This window comes from Poecilia mexicana, unplaced genomic scaffold (assembly GCF_051168715.1).
Source record: "Poecilia mexicana isolate PSO_F unplaced genomic scaffold, ASM5116871v1 scaffold_3, whole genome shotgun sequence".
NCBI lineage: Eukaryota > Metazoa > Chordata > Actinopteri > Cyprinodontiformes > Poeciliidae > Poecilia > Poecilia mexicana.
This window is the reverse complement of record NW_028263372.1, coordinates 24858905-24878315: the sequence shown is the minus strand read 5'-3', so window position 1 is coordinate 24878315 and position 19411 is coordinate 24858905. Positions and strand designations below refer to the sequence as shown.

Sequence of the window (19411 nt, the reverse complement as noted above, 5' to 3'; positions counted from 1 at the left end):
AGAAACATGTGAAAAACTTTTTTCTGCAATAATTTACACATTATAAAACATACATCCTATTTATTTTGTTGCTTTATTTCATGCTTAATTTGTTGCGCAGAAACAAAATCTCAACAAAACCTTGTGATTTTAGGTTTTAAAAAATATATTTTGGTCTGTGAGTTTGGACACCTGCAGTTCTAAAGCTTCAGAGTATGGAGCCAAGGACCAAGAAGGAAAGATAACTGTGTCCTCATCGCAGATACAAAGTTAGCTAAATTTAAAATGTTTAACAGAAAACGGCCTCGTCATCTGCAGTCGATGAGGTTTTAACTCCGAGTTCTGCATCTCAAAATGCAGCTATTACTTGCCTCTGTACATCTTATTTAAAACTGTATTCATTTTATTTTCTACAAGAAACATCAGCATTTTTTAAAGTCGTTCATAAAACACACAGAGTAAATTTGATTATTTAAAAAAATGTATTTGTATGTACTTACATACTGGTGTCAAAAGAGTATGCACCAAAATGTCACACCGACTCACAATTACAAAGAAAAAGCATTTTTCTTCGATTGCAAGTATTGAAAAACCTATGTACAGAAAAAAGGTTACGCTGACGAGAGAGTACACTAGAAACTTACAGTCACATCGATTTAAATCAGACTTCTGAAAATGAAAACCTAAGGAAAGGGAAATTAATAACAGTTACAGCCTCGGTGCTCTGAACTTCAAAATGTTTCCGTCTCAGAAAAATAACCTTGTGCTTTCTTCCTACAGTCCAGCAGCAAGGTTTTATCAGAATGTGCTTACGATAAAGAAAATCCTTCTTTAAAATTCGCCACAAGACTGATTTCATCAAAAAAAGAAAAAAATCTTTTTACTTAAAATACATGTCCTAGAGATTATCCTTAAAAGGTTTTACAGTGGGAACAAAGGAAGGTGCTGAAGACGGTCCGGTTTTCCTGCCGTGGAAATTTCATGAGCTTCAAAACGACGACATTTCCCCACATGAACATTTACAGGCTTTTCAACAACACAAACAAACCAGGAATGAGAAAAAAGGCATTTTACAAGATCGGCGAGAAAAACTAAATTATTAGTGAACGATGGATGCTTAAATGGAAAGATAGATATACGAAGGATAAGAGCAAAGAATCCATTCCTCTCTGAAGAGCGAAACCAGAGCCACAGGTTGGGATTTTGAGAGAGGAACCCGGAACACGGAACCGACACATTCAGACGGACGACCCGAAGTCGGAACATGATGCGCCTCACTCACTGACAGCAGCTACAGGAAACTCCCCGCCACCTTCAGGGATACTGTGATGGTGCAGCACCACAAAGAGCGGCGGCAGGTCTGACAGCAAAACAGCAAGCAGACGCAGGCGAGTCCGAACGAAACTGATCAGGGAAGCGACTGGAGGAATAATCTTATTTCTGTGGACTGGTTCCCCTTTGCACTGCGGCCTCCAGGTGAGAAATTCATGGAAACTGAAGCTACTTAAAGCAGGGAAGGCGAGTTGGCCAGAGAACCGATAAAACCAAGCAGCTGCAGGGCGAGTCGATGTGGAGATCCACCCAGAACAGAACACAAGTGACAAAAAACAAAAGTACGCGCGACCTTAGCGGAGCTGATGCTGCTCTCTGTGGCGTTGGGGAGGAAATCATGTCGGTGAGGTAAGGATTTCATTTTGTACAGAATGCGTCTGTGGTAGCGTGAGACCAGCGGCTCCCTCTGGGGAGTTCCTCTCCTCATCTAGTCGCTTTTCGCCTTTTTGCTGTCGTTCCCGTTCTCCTCCGGCTCGGCCTCCTCGCCGCCCTCCGCCAGCTTCCTCTTCTTGGTGTCGTCCGGCTGCGCCGGGTGAGCCCTGAACGTCACGATCATGCAGGTCATGTTGTCGCATCCCGTTCCATCTCCAGACGTGTCCGGCGCCAAGCAGTGGTCCAGCAGCTGTTTGGGATTTAAACGAGAAACGTGAAGAACCGCTCAGCACCAAAAGTGAAACGCATCGTCAGCTTTGGACTGGAGGGAATAATTAAGGAAACTCACACAATGGAGAGACGGAGTTTTTCATTAAATAACAATGGTAATAAAAACAAGAAATACCAGAAGAAATGCCAAATGATTGATCATCTTTATGGTTTCTACTACTTTTCTATTTGTTCAATGTTTGCATATTTCAGAAACAGCAAAAATAAGAAAAGTTTCAAAACAAAAACTAGAGCTGATTGAAGTAATCATTAATTTAATAGTTGAATAATTGTTAATTAGATTAAATAGAGACTGAAAAAAGACCAGTCTTTGGGTCACTTCTTTTTTACTAAAAAAATAACCCAGAGTAGTATTTAAGCCAAAATTAAATTAAAAAAAATACACATTTTACATTTAAGATTTAAAAAAATATCTTAGTAAATATGTTCTACCCAAAACTCCTAAAGTGGCAAAACTTTAACTTTATCTGGTTCAATTTCTGTATATATATAAAAAAATCTCTTATTGAACGTCTTTTTAAAATCTAGGAATGATGAAATGTTCACTAAAGAAATGCTCTGTTAGTGCTTTTTAGGCTATTACATTTTTATTCATTTAATTTTTAAATATATTTTCTAAAAAGAGGTGCAGGAAAAAAATTGATTCTAGAGAAAATTAGAAATTCTAGTTTTGGGAATTTTGAATAGATTCAAAATGCTCAAAAAAACCAACAACAAACAAACCACATTTTATCTGCTTATTATATTTATAACAATTCTTTGATTTGTTTATTTTACTTTTTTGAGTAAAAGCCAGTCGGCTTAGCTAACCCAAAACTAGTAATTTAAGCTACAGAATTTCAAGCAAGTCTATTTTTGTTTCAACATAAATTGATTGAATTTGATACAGTGGAACATTAATTGTTTTATATAAATGTTTTATAAATAAATTAATGTTTTAACGCTCTTTTCTTATCAGGTCACATAATTTAAACAGAATCTCAGCCTGAATAAAGAAATTGGTTTGTGATTTAAAAATAGTTTTTGAATCAAATCATTTTATTAGAAATGCAAATTAATTAATCGATTAAATAGTCGTTGGTGAGCAGCTCTCACCTCTTCCACGATGGCGGACAGGGCTCGGGTTTTCCCGTCCTGGTCGGGTTTGATCCTCTCGCTGATGAAGTCCACCACCTCCTGACTGCTCAACACATTCCTGCAGTCACAGAAAACGCCCTTAAAGACGCTCCTTCATGCAGGTTTTCACCTTAAAACACATTTGTAACGTTTGATGCACCAGATGCCGTCGCAGGCGATGACCATGAAGTCGTGATCCTCGTTCAGCGTCAGAACTTTGACGTCAGGCATGGCGGAGATCATCTGGTCCTCTGGCGGCAGCGACTTGTTCCTCTTGTAGAAGTGGTCGCCTGAAAGTTAACGTGAAGAATCTGCGTTGACCAACTCGCTCGTTTCAGGTGGCAAAAACAAGTTTGAAACGAAGAGTTGAACTGATTTCAGAGTCGAGTCTGAAGCTTCGCACCAATGGCTCTGGAGAGGTTCAGTCCTCCATTGACCCGGCCGTCCATTGTCACCTTCCCTCCAGCGTTCTTGATGCGCGTCAGCTCCACCTCGTCCTCCGGCTTGTGGTCATAGGACATGTCCACAGCTTTGCCTGCAGAGACGCAGCTCTTCTTATTTCACACAAAGCAGCTGAGAGTCTTTAAAGGAGACCTATTAAACTTCCTTGAGCAGGATCAACATGTTCATTACCAAACATGTAATGAACATGTTTTGGCTCATGCAAAACATGTTCATTACATTTTTGCAGCTGTTTTAGGACGTCTTGTGACTTTAAATCCAAATAAGCTGCTGCTGGTCCCAACTCAACGTTTACACTCACACATGAAAATGGCTTCAAAATGATGCAACCATACATCTTTGAAAACCAGAAGTGGAGCATCCTGCACAACCAACAAGAATGCAGCAAGTGACTTCTGGGTAAGTCGACAAGAAAACACTTGTCTTTTCCAGCAGCCATTGTACGAATACAGAAGTAAAACCAGCTGACCAAAGAAAAAAGGCACCAAATGTGATCACCTCTTTTTTTTTTTTAAATGGGGATGTACTCGCATTGGGTTTTGCTCTTTTTTATCATCATTTAATTGCCTTTGTTCAACTAGATGCTGTGTATTTTTTGTTAGAAGGGGTCTGAATGTTCAATCCATGTATATTTCCAAAATGGCACAAATAACAAAAAATAAAGTTACGAAAAAGAAAGCAGCAAGTGGTTTCTGGATGGTAACGACCAAACAGTTAACTTTTCCAGCAGCTATTGTAGACCTCATGTAGCAGTAAAACCAACTGATCAAATGTGCTAGCACTCCACTTGGGTTGCTAGGTAACGGGACTGGGCTTGGCTGGGGTTGCTATGCAACGGCACAGTGCTGTGACTTGAGACAACTCGTTTTCTAGACACCAAAAACTAATTGCACAAAAGCTTCTGCATGTTTTTTTGTTTAAAGCACAACCAGAATTCATCCATATTAATCCACTAGAGGGCGCTGTTTTACTCCAGAACAAAATGGAAGGTGCACCGGATTGTAAGGCGCACTGTCGTTTTTTGATAAAATTAAAAGGCTTTTAAATGCGCCGCATAGTCTGGAAAAGTACAAAAATGTGAATTTTGCATAATAAGTTCCATTTAAAATATTTATCAGATTTCTTATCCTTTACCTTTTCTTCAAAAAAAGTTTATTACAGTTAACCATTATCTCTGTAATACCACCTTAAATCTTTACAATACCTTTAAATTAAGTCTGACGTCTCAGAGTTAAAGAGGCAGAATCAGTTTTCCATGTGGGACTGAATCAGTTTTCCATGTGGGACTGAATCAGTTTTCCATGTGGGACTGAATCAGTTTTCCATGTGGGACTGAATCAGTTTTCCATGTGGGACTGAATCAGTTTTCCATGTGGGATTGAATCAGTTTTCCAGGTGGGACTGAATCAGTTTTCCAGGTGGGACTGAATCAGTTTTCCATGTGGGACTGAATCAGTTTTCCATGTGGGACTGAATCAGTTTTCCATGTGGGATTTGGCTCTTTGCATGTAATCTGTAATCTTAAAATCTGCTTTTATGTTGCATTCCCTCCACATTTACAGCCAAACCAGCTAATAGCACTGAGACAAAAAGAAACCAGTGGAAAAATCCAGAATATAGAAACAGTTGGAGCCTTAGGTTGGTGAGGGTTGCCATGGCAACGGTCAAGTTGCTACATTTAAGGCACACTAATGCTTCCCTGCTGCCATCTTACAACATGAACAGTCGAAAAGCAGAGTGGATTTACCTCGTTCAGACACAACGCAGCGCGAGTCGCCGGCGTTGGCCACGATCAGCTGCTTCCCTCGGATCAGAGCCACAACGGCCGTGGTGCCGCTGTCCGAGCCGGGCTGAAACAAACATGGAGGACGGGCCGATCCGTTAAAGACACAAGAACCCAAAAAACATTTTAACCAGTCAACTAAAATCTAAACATTTTAAACCAAGTTTTTAGCTTCAATAATGTTGTTTTTAAGAAAGTAAAAATATGAAGAACATGTAATTCAGGCATGGGCGTAGGTTTGGGTAGGGACGGTAGGGACATGTCCCGACCAATATTCACGGGATATGAAAAAGTCCCGACCAATTTTTGCCATATTGGCTCAAAGAACGTGGATCTACGATCTTTGATTAGCAGCAACAGGCGGTGCGCGGAACGGAAGCTTCTTAGTTTGACATTTATTATGAGCCTCCGAGACCGTGTCGGAACGGTGCTGTCGGGGGGTGGGGGGAGGGGGAGTCAGTTGAATCGTCGGACGTTCTTTGATTAGCTGCAAAAGGCGGCGGCTAGCTGGGCACACGCGTCTCCTTCTGAGTCTCCGAGACCATGTCGCCACCAAAAAAGAAAAGGACAGACATTAGAAGTTATTTCGCTACGTCGGCTGTAAGTACAGTGAGTGGACCCATAAGTTAGATATCTATCACGCAACGCATTTGTTGTAAAGTCCGGTGTTTAGTAAGGTCAGCACTGAATGTGAGTGACAACAAACATTGCAATAATACAGAGAATTTTATTCATGTTTATTTTTTTTGTTAGTGCAATATATTATTTTATTTTATTATTGATTTCTTCTTATCTGCAATTGTGTTTGCTGTATCCAGAGGATATTTCTTTTGATCTTACTTGTAACGTTTGCTGAATTTTGTAAAGGAAAAAGTAAAGTGTTCTTGAACTGATCTGCTGAGTATGACTGTATCTGGTTGTATACACAAGATGTATGATATGGTTATGGTTGGGGGGAGGGGGTTATTAAGCCAATGTGGTTTCCCCCCCCTTCTCAAAAATGTTCGGTGCTCTTGGGCATTTCACTGTGCTGCCGGGGGGGCGGGGGGGGGGGTGTCAAGGTCCCCACCAAAACTTAGACCGAACCTACGCCCTTGAATTCAGGTTTAGATGAAACAGATACGTGGTTTGTTTAAATTACAACTGATAAAGTTTTAAAAATTTTCAACATGATTTTGGGTATTTATTGGGAGAACATTCTCAACAGCCTTTTCTTATCCAAATAGGGTTATTTTCATTTAACATTTACCGAGCTAAAATCTTTTCATAATAAAAATTTTGATTTCTCATAATTTCCAAGCATTCCCACTCAGATAAAAAAAAACCCTTTCAGTGTTAAATTTCTAAAGAATATTTAACACTGAAACTGGAAAACATTTTAAATATCCAAAACAATACTAATTAATATGGATAATGAAGCCTTGGTAACCAAATTAGCATTAAAAAAAATAATAATTTAGCTTAGAGAAGGAAAACAGGCAAAAGAGACAGATGGTGCAAACCAACTGCTAGGTGTCAAATGTTTTCACTTTTTCTCAAAATGGCGGCTTGTCAACAATAATAAAGGGGAGCGTCTCTTTAAAGACTGTTGTCCAAGTTAAAATTATTGAGTTTACTTCAATTGATCATGCAATTAATTGATTTATTGCTTATTTTCTACTGAATTATAATTTTTGAAATAAATTATGATGATTACTATTCATCAAGAGAATGTAATCTTGAAACATGTAATCTTATAACAAGTAGTGTTTTAATTGATAAAGATAAACCTTTAAGGATAATCTGAAAGTATTTCTTCAGAGCAAATGAGCCGACAGTACGGATTGAATGAGTATAAATCCTTCCAACGTGGCTTTCTGCTGCTTTGCATTATGGGTCTTGTAGTTTAGCCACTTGAACTAAACTTTTTCTTCATTTTCTGACTCTGTGATGCGCATCATGTTGTAACTTTCCAACAAGACAGCAGCTCCTCACACGTTAACGTCACAGCTTGGACTAATCAGGAAGCAGATGTGCAGCAGCGTCTGTTTGTGCAGAAGACTGAGGCTCTTCATCCGAGTTAAGAAGTGGATGAACTCTTCCTCAAAGTTTATCCAATATGCATTTGTGTATCTGTAATGAATATACCTTAAATTCAAGAGCCAAATATCTAATGTTTCTACAGACCTCTTCTTTTCCATCCATTCCTGGTAGACACATCTCCTCTTCTTCATCCTCAGACTCTTCCTCTCCCTCCTCTGTGTCCTCTTCCTCCAGCTCACTGCTGTCTGCTTCTTCCTCATCGCTCCCATCCTGAGAGGAAACAGAAAAAGTTGAAGCAAAGCTCAACAAAGTGACTCAGTGTGAACTTTCGCAGTTTATTCTGGTCCCCTCTTCTCACCTCTTCGTCACTCCCCTCCTCCTCCTCCTCTCCCTCCTCAGACTCTTCGCTGTCGTCAAAGAATCTGGATTTTGAGTCTCCAGTGACTTTTGAGGACGCAGAGGAGCAGGAAGGCCCGGCGTCTCCTTCTGCTTTCCCAGCTTTCTCCTCTCCGTTGGAGCTTCCTGACTCTCCGCTCTCAACTGGAACAAAATGAAGAAGAAGAAATAAATCTCTACTTTATGAAGACCTCTGGACAGGTTTTGTACACTTTCACAATAAAATTCAAACACTTGGGTATTTTCTTTTTCCAGCACCACACTTTGGAGGTAAAAAATACAAACGAACTGTAGATGTGAATTAGCGTTTGCTATAATCTGTCATCAAATGGTGACATTAATGTTTGAATTGTATTGTCCCTTTTTAAGTAATGTTCATCATCAGCTAAAAGCTGATAACTTCAGTATTTTATATATATAACAAGTTTTAATTTTAACAATATTAAAGAAGTGAAGTTTCTCAAAATTAGTTAATTCATTCTCTGACTTTATTTTATATAGTCAACAAGTTGTCTCTCCAGATATTTATTTGTACTTTAACTTCTGTTGCTCTGCTCTTGGCAGTTGGCGGTTACCATAGCAACCGGTAACTGTCAGCTCCTCCCCCTCTTTTTCCCGTTGCCATCGGTAACTGTGACGTGTATTAGAATCAGCTCTGTGTTTTCGTCACAAATATTATATTTTAACATATATTTTAGACAAATTTAATAATATACAGTGTTTCAAGAGTAACTTTGCCATGTTTTCTAACTGTCATTATTAATGTTGTCCATTTTAGCTGTGTTTAATTTTACAAACGTTGACTGCTGCTAGCGGCTAATTGGGAGATATTGCTCTGTATTTAGGGTTATTTATTGTATTTTATTTAATGTATAGGGACAGAAGCTGCTGGACTGACGTTAACCACAAACTTGATTTCCTCTTTTGCTAAAATAAATACACTAAACCTGAATGTTTCTGTTGTGAAGTCAAAGTACAGTATCTGAGACGAACATAGAAAGATTACACATAATAAAAGGTATTACTGTTATTAATAACATCCTATAGTTGTATTTTACAATCTACTTCAAGGAGAAGGTAAACTAAACTAAAATTTAATGTTTGGAAATGAACACTAATTTCACAAAATTAATGTTAATTTCAATAACATTGTTTAACATATAAAACAGGAGCCAAACTTTATTCAAACATACAGATCAATAACTCATTGAGTTAAGAATAAATATTCATTACATTTAAACAATCCAAACTAATCGTGCTAATGTAAATGACTTTCCTGTTCAAATTAAGTTCTTAAACATAATATACAAAGTAAGTTACAAGAAAATGTCTAATAAAAACTTCTTGTGAAGTTTTATGACTTTTAGCGAATTGAAATAAATTTGGTAATTCTCTAAAACAAAAGCCTGATTTAATTTCAGACAGCGAGAAAAAAAGTGTAATTTTATCAGGTGTATGAAAATATATAAACATGTTTAATCAAGCAACAAGTTGCAATTTATTATTAAAACTGTGCAGTTTGAATATCAAGCACTTTCAAGGACTTCATACAGAAATTAAGCACTTTCCAAACAAACACCTCATTGAGATTCAAGGATTTTCAAGGATTTCAAGCACCTGTATGAAGCCCGAGTGTAATTTTACCTGAACTGCTCCCCTCACTGCCTCCTGTTCTCCGACAGGCTCTCAGTTTGGACCCACACGCCGCTCCTTCCTTCACTTTCCCATCTCCCTCCTCCTCGTTCACCTCTCCGTTCACTCCTTTCTTCTCAGGATCTTCTCCTTTATCCTTCGAGACCTCTGTGTTCTGGGCGGAGGCCTTCTTAGCTGCGCTGCTGAGGAAAACGGAGGAGAACATTGAACTTCAGGGACTCCCTTCCCTTTGCTGCTGCAGTAAAACCTGTGAACGTTGGGTCTGCAGTACCTGGCGGCTGCCGCTGCGTGTTTGACGGCGTTTAGGTTTTGGCCGTAGCGAACCAGCAGCTCCTCTATGGTCATGGTGGCCTCCTCATGGAGCAACGCTGCCTCCTCGTTGTCCACTGACATGAGGAGAAACGGGATCACAAAGTCATGCTGATGTTGCGTTTATAGACAGATAGTTTCACGTTTTCAGCCATCAGAGGTTTTTTGAGCTTACAGTCGTCCTCCTCTGCCACCTTCTCAGACGGCGGCTCCTCGGCGGGGCGACCGGAGATCTGCACCAGCTCCTTGATGACCTCCTCTGTGGTTATTCTGCCGTCGATGGCTAGAAATGCGTCCTCCAGCGCCTGCAAGCATGAATAATGTTCGCTTTGTAAAACATCCTTAAGGCTGCAGTATGTGTCTGTTTCAAAAAATGTTTTGTTGTATATGAGAGATAATCTGCAGGATTTTTTTTTATTTTAATTTGACCTCTTCTACCAGTGCAATCTAGAAACAACCAATCTGAGCCAGGAGGCGGGTCTTATCACTGTCAATCAGCCCCCTCTCCTACGCTGCACCCAACATGGCTTGTTGTGAATGCTAAGGTTAGTTAGCATAGCTGTTTTTCTGTAACAGCGAGCCGTTTCGCTGACATACGCACATTTAGCAGGGCGTTCAAGATGTTGATGGACAGCACTAAGACCCTCCCCCCAGCTCTGATTGGCTGTTTATGCATCTCTTCATTGGAAGAGATTGATCTTTTCACAATTTTAATAACATTGTTTAATGTATGAAATATTAGCCAACAGTTACACAGATCAATAAGTTATTGACTCAAATATTAATTACAATAACATATTTCAAAATAATCATGTAACGGTAAATTACTTTCATGTTCAAATTAATGCTTAAAAACAATATACGAAGAAAGTTTAAAAAAAAAACTTAAAAAAATCTCTAAAAATGTTCTTGCTAAGCTATTTGGTATTTAGCAAATAGAAATAATTTTGGTGATTCTGTAAATAAAAGAAGTTTAATCTGATTTCACTTCAGACAGTGAGAAAATCTTTATTAGATTTATGAAAATACCAAACGTTTTCTAGGAAAAATTATTTAATTAAGCGTCAGATTGCCCTATGTTACAAAACAGTAACAGTTTAAATATCAAACATTTAAAACAACTAATCTTTAAGCATTTTCAAGTATCTTAAGCACCCGTACAACCCTGGATTAAAAGCAAGTTTTAACGATCCAAACACATTCTGTGTGCGACGAAGTGACACGACTTCTCCTCTGAGATGAAACAACTTGTTAATTAGTTTCTAATTTATCGGCTCCTCACCTTCTGCAGCTTCCCGTCTTTGTACGTCCGCTGCTCCTTGATGATGTCAGGAAGATACTTTGAACAGTACAGAGCCACCTCTTCACCTAAAAAGCAGGAGATATAAACCCTCAGGGCAGCAGAGCGGCATGTAATGCAAACAAAGCAGGTCACCATGGAAACGGCAGAAAAACAGCCGAGCTGTCATAAAGTAAACTGACTAAAACAAAGTTTGCTTATCAGACAATAAAAGTTTCCCTGATTGCATTTTAAAACACTTCTTCAGATTTCAAATAGTAAAAACATTTATCATGTATAAATTCACACCAAATGTTTTTACTGTGGTCTGGGAAGTGAAAATTAGCTGCAAATAAGGAAACGCATAACAAACGTCTATATTGTTTGGTCTAAAGATGAATCTTTGTCACCCGAGTAAAACCTGAAACATCTGCAGCACCTGTGCTTTCAGTAAACATTCAATGATATAAAAATTGTTTAATGTGCGCCACATTTGAGATGGAAATATACCTATAGAAGTTATCCAAACATTCACAAATTAAAATAAACACACAATTAACCAACATCAATGAAGCAGCAACTTCATAAAATTAAATAGAATATGCAGCCACTTTCAAAATGGAGGAAACTGAGATGTAATCTGCCAGGATCGTGCCATTAGAAGAACATATTGGATGAGACGGAGACGAAAAACGGAAATATAAATAATCTACACCTGGAAAAAGGTAAAATCAGACTCCAAACTCTTTTAGAGGAACTTTAATATCACTTAAAAACTTTAATTTAATTACCTCCATGGCCGTCATACACAGCAAACATGGCGGTCTCTTCGTCGAAGTCTGGGATGCAGTTGTGAGCGTCCTGAAAAAATTAAACGAATCAAAACATCAACAAAAAGCTGGTGGGAAAAAGTGTCCAAATTTATGTTCAGGAGTGACAAATACATTTTATAAATAATATCTATAAACAGAGAGATAATAGTTTAAGGCTCAATCTCCATTTCATAAGCCTTCAGAAATGCATAAAATTTAGGCTCAACTTTCTTCATTTTATTCACCGTTTATCTGTTTAAATCATGAAAAAACTTAACTACAAACAAAAAAGATACCCAATGGTTTAGCTAAATGTATACAAAATATAAATTGGGATTGTGGAGGTACTAAATTAACCTGGATACAAATAAAAGCTGTATGTGAAAATTCAGGCATTGGTGGAACAAGTCCGTGAAAATATCACGTTTCTGCAGTTTTTATTTTATTTTTTCTTGGATTTGTTTGCATTGTTTCTTGCTCGATTCACCTCAGGTCATTGCAAATGAAGATGAATATCATTTTCCTTCAGGCTGAGTTAATCTGGTAAGTCATAATAATTTAAGGGAGAAGTTTCATGTTCGGATCTGACAAGTTTAGATCAGTGGCTTTCAAACCACTTCAGCTCACATTCAAGTTAATTCCTGAAAATGTTTATTATTCACCGACTGGATTAAAACTAAGAATGCGCACCAGTTTTGGTCTATAAAAACTGGTGTGCATTCTAGCTTAATAATAACAAGATTCATCTGGTCATCTCTGGTTGCTATGTTTTCTTTTACTTATTCATCTCAACAGTTAATTTTATTTTGATCTGAACAGCTGCCACAGATTTAAAGTGAGCTTCGCCTCTGCTAAATTTTCCTCCACACTAAAGAAAACCCTTTTCTCTCCTTCCCAATATTTGACTGGTAATGAAGGAACCCAGAGATTCTGACTAAAGGAATACAAACGTTGCATGATGATTACATTTTTTACAACTAATATGATGTCTTCAAATGGTAAAAATGTTTAAAAACATGCGTCTGAATTCATTTTGACTGGAGCTTCAACAATACTTTTCCTCTGCACACAGATGTGTAGGATAAATGCAGTGAAGCTCACCCAGATGCACAACTCTTAGGTTCATATCTTTGTTTTGCTAGCGTTTTGCTCCATGTGATTCATTAAATGCACGCTCTCTTCCATTGTAGCGTTTTCCTGACATTTTATCTGCATACCATAAGAACAGCAAAGAGCAAAACATGTGCTCAATATGGGGGAAAGATTATAACATTCTTTGTGAAGGACAACCCAAACAAAGGAGCTCATTCAGCCCAACAATGTTATGCTGGACGGGGGTCCATGATCAAGAACAGATCAATTTCTTCTTCCATTGCACACCTAGAAATGGTGATGTGATGAAAGAACTGGCATTTCTACCTAAATTTATGCTCACTGTTATACATAGCAAGTGATGGAACAAGTGCAAAATGCCCCGTGACTGAGAAAACAAGGTTTCCCTCAGAAAATAACTTGCTAAGCCTGGTGGTTGGGTGCTACGGCAGTCATTCATCCAGTGGCCCGTCATTTTATAACTCAAGCATGTTTTGAGTTAAAAAATGTTTAAAGTTGACAGGAAATTTGAAAATATCACTTGATAATTAAGTGTTATTGAAAGATTGACACCTTATCACCAACTATAAAGTCTTTAAAAAATGCAAACATTTTAAAAAGACTTAAGTAATGCTAAGCTGGTGGGGGCAAAGTAAAGCCTGGTGGCCCGCCAGGCTTATAATACACTGGGGGGAAACCCTGTGAGATATTTTAAAGTCTTCGGACAGATTGGTGATATCTTAAGTGTCTGTGATTCATTAATATTTGACAATAAAATACTTTTAGGAATTATTAAAACTGTTAAATGCATTTCTTATGCTATTAATTGATTAATTTTGAGAATTATGTTTGTAAATGCAAAATTCAAGATTCAAACAGCTTGTTTGAAGTAATTAAATTATATACAGATGTTTTAGTTTAATCTGCCAACAAGATTCTTTTAAATGTAAGATGGCATATAATGATAACCCAATAATTACTGTTTTGTGTCTGATAGATGGATCCCAGTAATAGGAATGACTGATGTCCATGAATGCCGGTTAACAGACATATTAAGAGGGTGGGATGTCACACGAAGTCAGATTGTTTAGTGAAATGTCTGCTAAAATGCTGTTTTCCTGGATTTATTTTAAAACACTACTATAACCAAACAGGCGTTTAACATGTTTTTGATGCGCTGGATTTTTGTCACTGAAGACAGATTTCTCATTGTTCAGTGAACAAGCTACCATGATGGTTGAGCGGTGAATGACTTTCTGCCTCACCTCCATGGAGACCCGCCAGCCCTGCATGGCAGAGAAGCCGTAGCTCATGTTGGTGTTGCCGCCGTTGGAGGAGGTCTTGGTCGTGTTCGGCTGCGACAGATATGCCCCCATGGTCTTCGTCTACAGTGGCTTCCCACCGGGAGAGAGGATGACAGCACAAGTTAGTTCCTTTTATAAAGACACGGGATTATCAGTGGGTGAAGTTTGGTCTCATTTGAGCAGCTCCGCAGGTTACCTCCGCTAACCAGCTAGCTGCAGTTAGCAACAGCATAACAAAAAGTAAAAAGGCACCAGCTCGGTGCTAACAACAGCCAAACCGGCTCAACTTCCAGCGGGAACCGACAGCAGCCCTCGAGAGGTGGCACGCTGAGCCGCAGCAAACCTACCTTTTCTGACCGAGCAGGTTTAGCTTATAAAAGGTGAAGAAGGTAGATTCACATAGAAATTATTACACGTGTAGCGATAAAAGCCGCTGTCTTCTCCTCCCTCTCCTTCTGCTACTGCTACTTTTACTTCCTCTTCTGTCCACCTCGAGCTGGTTGGTAAACCACTTGAAAGGCGCATTACCGCCACCTACCGGACTGACTGTGAAACACGCCATGTACTGACGTACCTCTATGGAAAATATTCATAAATTATGGTATCAAAACCATTCTAGATAGAAAAAGGAGTAAATTTCAGCCCAAAATAACTCAGAAATGTTCCAGAAAAAAATAAGGAAATTTCTGAGCCCCAAAAGTCGAAAATGTGCTCGAAAAAAACTCTGAAATTTTGAGATTTATCTCAGAAATTCTTCAAGGACAAAAAAGGAAATTCTTAAATGCAAAATCAAAGTGCTAGAAAACACTGGCATTTTTAGATTAATCTAAGAAACATTCTAGAAAAACCATGGGCATTTCTGAGTTTCAAATTTTTGACTTTTCAAACTCTGAAATTTCCTTGTTTTTCTAGAAAATTTCTGAATTTAATAAAAAAAAATGGCTATGTCTTCTTTGGGAGGTGGGGTGGGGGATACTCTTTCTCTTTTAATGGCCCTAATACGCCATCGTAATAAATAGATCAGTCGTTCCAAATAGATCACTTTTTCCAAAAAGTCAAACCATAGACTGGCAGAGTTGTGTAGTAACTAGTTACATTTACTCAGTTACAGTGTACTTTTAGAAGTATTTTTACTATTGAATTCCTTTTTATATGTTTTTACTTGAATAGTTTTATTATGAAGTATTACTCTTATTTGAGTAAAATTTCTGTTGAGTCAACTCCAGGTAGAAGTAGACTCAGGAAAATCAAGTAGAATCAGGAGAAACGCTGTTATGTATCTGAAAACAGCAGATAATGCTTAATTATTGGATAAATTTAATGAAGATTATCCAGTTAAGAAAGTATTAGAAAAGTGTTGTGAAAGAGGAAAGGAACAAATAGTTTTGGGTGGGTTGGGGAGGACAGAGCAAAAAACATTTAATGTACATAAAGAATTTAGTCCACCAGTATTGTGGCCTTTGAGACCCACATGGACATGGAAATACATTAATGTAGATAGATCATTATCAAATATGAAGAAAAGTAATATTTCAGATATTGGCCAAGAATTTTATAATCAAATACCAAATAAATATAATGATTATTTACAAATTTATACTAATGGTTCAAAAGATCAAAAAACTGAAGCAACTAGTGATTCCTGAATTAAAGATTAATATTTCAAAAATAATATCTAATTATTTGAGCCTATATGCAGTAGAATTATGTCCCGTATTACGGTATTACCATTATGTAACTGGTGTGATGCTGTAGAAACGATGGAACACGTTTTATTAGCTGTAGGAAATAAGTGAATCAAAGATTACTGAATATGGAAAAAAGTTTTAATATTGTTTTAATATGAAATGTGAGAGTGTAGTTGCTCAGTTAAATAATAATGAAGGAAAATATATTTGTTTTTTTAAGCAATACCGGGCCCATTAGGAGGATTTGAGGTATAGCTATTATGATCCAACAGATGGCAGTAGTGCAACAATACTGGATACCAGCTATCGTTAAAATCTAAAGAAGAAGAACAAAAAGAAGCGTTGATGCTAGTTCAATATGGCGCGGGAAACAGAGTCATTTATGAAAACTGCAGGGGAAGCAGACGAGGAAGAAAGTGACCGCTTCTGTTCTTCGGCTCTGAAACTCTACGAAACGCAGTTTTTCAGCTTCACCCCTCAGACCTGCATGATTCGGATCTATAGCTCCTTCCATGAAAGCCTGTGCGACATCTTAGCCTTGGTGGAGAAGGTGTGTGTCAGGGAGCTGGGGAAGAGCGGGACGGATGTGCCCGAGGAGCTGCTCCGGTCCCGGGCCAGAGAGTGCACCCGCCAGCTGCAGCAGTTCCTGGAGAAGCGCTTCAAGCAGCTGTCGGAGCGGATGGAGGCGCTGCTGATGAGCCGATGTTTCACCATACCACCGAATGTCCTGCTGCCCGAGGACCAGCCCCATGAGAAATACCCCCAAGATGTACAAGTGAGGGGAGGGAAGGGTTTATAAATACCGTCTCTGCTTCACAATATAGGCCTGTCGCAATAAGTCGATTAATCGCATGATTAAAACCAGCTCTGCAATTTCCTTTTGCATGATTTATCTTTTTTCTCTTTCTCTGCCAAAAATTAGATGACACAAGTTTTCAGTCTGGTGCTTTGATCTGAACTAGACCTTTTGTTTAAAGGACAATTTTGTTTACAGAGAGTTCATAATTCATTATATTTGTTGTTTTCTTTATTTTTAATATGTAAAATGTCTTCCAGTTCCAGTATTAAATGTTAACTAGATTTAAAGATTATTGATCTCGGAGAATGTGTTCTTGTATTGTTAAGCTATTATTGTTATATTACGTGCAAAATATCTTAAAGCAACAATAATATAATTTATCGCAACAAGAATATCATCCACAATAACTGACACAAGGATTAATTTGGACTAATCTAGGTAAAGTGGATCAGATGATGGCTCATTAGAAGGCCTAAGAAGAACACTGACAAGCTGAAAAGGTTGTTGCTACCACCAGGGAGAGAACTAAAACATGCAGGACCTGCCCTCCAGGACCGATTCCTTTAAGATGTATGAAAAATAATAAATAAAAACCATTTAATTGCAGCTCTGCAGCTCAGAGCTGGTTCAAAAGCTCTGTCAGAGCTGCCTTCTGCAGCTGGGACAGTTTTTGTTTTGTTTGGTTTCTAAAATGATCCTTTGGTACGATGGACTATTAGAGCCAGACTACAATAGTCTTTGTTTAATTGCAAGAATACAGTCTTAATTTTAACAGAAAAAAATTTATTGAAATGACAAGAACATTTTTTTATGAGAACAAACATTAGTTAACATGATCTGACAATCAGCTCAATTCATGTGGTTATTTCTTTGAAATAGCTGTTTGTAAGATCATTTCAATTCCTGCTACTGATAATAATTTGATACTTTTAACACATTTTTAATTAATCTTTTAATACTTAATAGATTAACTATTAATCTTTAACACATCAGTAATTCTTAGCCTGGTCATAATATTCCACTGTAGAGTTTTAAAATAAATAGAAGTTTTAAAACACGCTTGACAAACAAGATGGCGACCCTGTGCGTGCTGACATCACTCTGAATTATGGAAACTCAAGAAGTGCATTAGTAACAAAAAAAATCCAGGTTTTCCAAAAATTAAATCTTCAAAAACCAAAACTTTGATTAATCAATAAAATCGACTTATCGCCCAGCTCTAGTCTTATCTAGCGCCTTGTTCAGCAACAGATAATTACAACATCTGTAGTTGTTTTGCGTCTCAATCGTTCCTATGTAATAAATCTAACTCCTCCGTTGGTGCTGCTCCATCCAGGAAGTGCTGAAGCTCGAGTCGTCCCTGACAGACCTCCACAGAGCCTACGAGGCGGAGGTTTGTGCCAGACAAGCTCTGCTGGCCGAGCTGGAGGAGCAGAGGGAGGTGCAGCAGCAGCTGGACGACATCCTGGCCTGGGTCAGAGAGACGCAGGCAGCCTGGGCGAAGGAAGGGAACGGAAACTTCCAGGAAAGCTTCCGCCTCGTCATGCAGTCCGTTAAGAAGCTGCAGAGGGCCGTCAATGAGGTTCTGGTCCACAGCAAAAACATTGAGCTGTGCTGAGAGCTGAGGTGCATTGTAAATAATAAATCACTGTGGTGATGTTTTTAATGTTTATAGAGCCATAAAATGACAGAAGCAGCAGCTCACTGATTTGAGTCGATTTTTCAAAAGGAAGCAACGCCATTGTTCTCCAATAGGGGGCGCTGTGTCCATGTGTTACTCAGCTTGGAGAAATGCATCTGTATCAAATAAATGAGTTTTCCCAGTTGACCCAGAATGTTGCAGAATTTGTCAATATGTTGTAATTACTTGGATTTTGCAGTTAAGTGAATTAAATGACTCAGATACTGGATTTTGATGATTTGAATATTTTCTTCTCACATTTTACAAACTGGTCCACAGCCCTCTTCTTTAACAATTTATTCTTTAATTCCATTTTTTTTACATACACCGGCACATCAGTATGGCGTAACTATTGCTCCTTTGTACCTGACGTCACACACTCCACAACTCCGCCCATTCCTTTCATAAAAGCAAGAAATCTGAATTTGTGTACATTTTAAGATATACAAATGTAGTTCAATCGCCGTAACCTTGTTTTCCCTTATTGACTGAAGCTAAAATTAAGTTGCCTTGATGTGTTTTTCTGCCTTGCTGTTAACCTTTATTGTGCTTTAGCTTTCAGATAGAACTGTTTTTACCATAGCCACCTTTACCAAAATAAAAGTACAGAACATTAACGGCAGTCACACTAAACAAAAGTAACTGACTAAGTTGGTCTTTACACAGCCAACACCAGTTCTATACAGCAGCTTTAACGTGTTTATGGGCAAATCGTCCACTTGCGTAGTTTGACGTCACGTCGTCACAAGACTTATTATGTGAGGTCATAAGACTACCTGTTAATAATAAAATATTTAAGTATCACCCAAATTTAGACCCTTTATGTTCATTTTGTCATAACTCTGAGGAAATCCTCACTCATCTTTTCTGGGATTGCTCGTATATTAAAATATTTTGGAAAGATAAAAAGAAAATTGTAAATAGACATACCATTTAGTTTAACTTTAAAACTATATTATATGGCCTTTTCTGTTTAAACACTCCAAAAAAATTAAGTATTTAATATTAATTTTAGCTATTTTTTTACCCACAGCTGCAAAT

General features: G+C 38.1%; 2 protein-coding genes and 1 long non-coding RNA gene across 5 annotated transcripts; 2 read left to right on the top strand and 1 right to left on the bottom strand.

The window, feature by feature from the left end:
- Positions 1-442: 442 nt before the first annotated feature.
- Positions 443-14695, bottom strand: ppm1g (protein phosphatase, Mg2+/Mn2+ dependent, 1G). 2 transcript variants are annotated; one of them, XM_014997719.2, is made up of 14 exons: positions 14550-14695; positions 14164-14292; positions 11786-11855; positions 10998-11083; positions 9891-10020; positions 9678-9792; positions 9398-9588; positions 7716-7897; positions 7502-7627; positions 5300-5402; positions 3494-3625; positions 3251-3380; positions 3070-3169; positions 443-1933 (listed from the first exon to the last, which is right to left on the bottom strand). In XM_014997719.2, exons 2-14 carry the CDS (start codon positions 14272-14274, stop codon positions 1739-1741), a joined length of 1671 nt encoding a protein of 556 aa, XP_014853205.1. In that variant the 5' UTR covers positions 14275-14292; positions 14550-14695; the 3' UTR covers positions 443-1738. The 2 variants fall into 2 exon arrangements, with proteins under 2 accessions (XP_014853205.1, XP_014853207.1); XM_014997721.2 differs by having other exon boundaries at positions 9398-9585.
- LOC148160235 (uncharacterized) lies at positions 5558-6228 on the top strand. Its single transcript, XR_015762535.1, has 2 exons — positions 5558-6002; positions 6059-6228. It is a non-coding gene; the product is annotated as an uncharacterized LOC148160235 (long non-coding RNA).
- Positions 14696-16213: 1518 nt separating the features above from the next.
- On the top strand, positions 16214-18599 carry mis12 (MIS12 kinetochore complex component). 2 transcript variants are annotated; one of them, XM_088004356.1, is made up of 2 exons: positions 16214-16659; positions 18026-18599. In XM_088004356.1, the coding sequence occupies exons 1-2, from the start codon at positions 16249-16251 to the stop codon at positions 18305-18307; spliced, it is 693 nt and encodes a 230-aa protein (XP_087860482.1). In that variant the 5' UTR covers positions 16214-16248; the 3' UTR covers positions 18308-18599. The 2 variants fall into 2 exon arrangements, with proteins under 2 accessions (XP_087860482.1, XP_014828749.1); XM_014973263.2 differs by having other exon boundaries at positions 16216-16665.
- Positions 18600-19411: the final 812 nt, after the last annotated feature.

Bases quoted from the DNA above. Each gene is read 5' to 3' on its own strand.
- ppm1g (XM_014997719.2), bottom strand. From the start codon at position 14,274: ATGGGGGCATATCTGTCGCAGCCGAACACGACCAAGACCTCCTCCAAC. The intron at 9,793-9,890 runs GTAAGCTCAAAA...TCCTCATGTCAG, and splicing joins GGTGGCAGAGGAGGACGACT to TGGACAACGAGGAGGCAGCG. The intron at 5,403-7,501 runs GTCTGTAGAAAC...TGTTTGTTTCAG, and splicing joins GAATGGATGGAAAAGAAGAG to CCCGGCTCGGACAGCGGCAC.
- mis12 (XM_014973263.2), top strand. From the start codon at position 16,249: ATGGCGCGGGAAACAGAGTCATTTATGAAAACTGCAGGGGAAGCAGAC. The intron at 16,666-18,025 runs GTGAGGGGAGGG...TGCTCCATCCAG, and splicing joins AATACCCCCAAGATGTACAA to GAAGTGCTGAAGCTCGAGTC.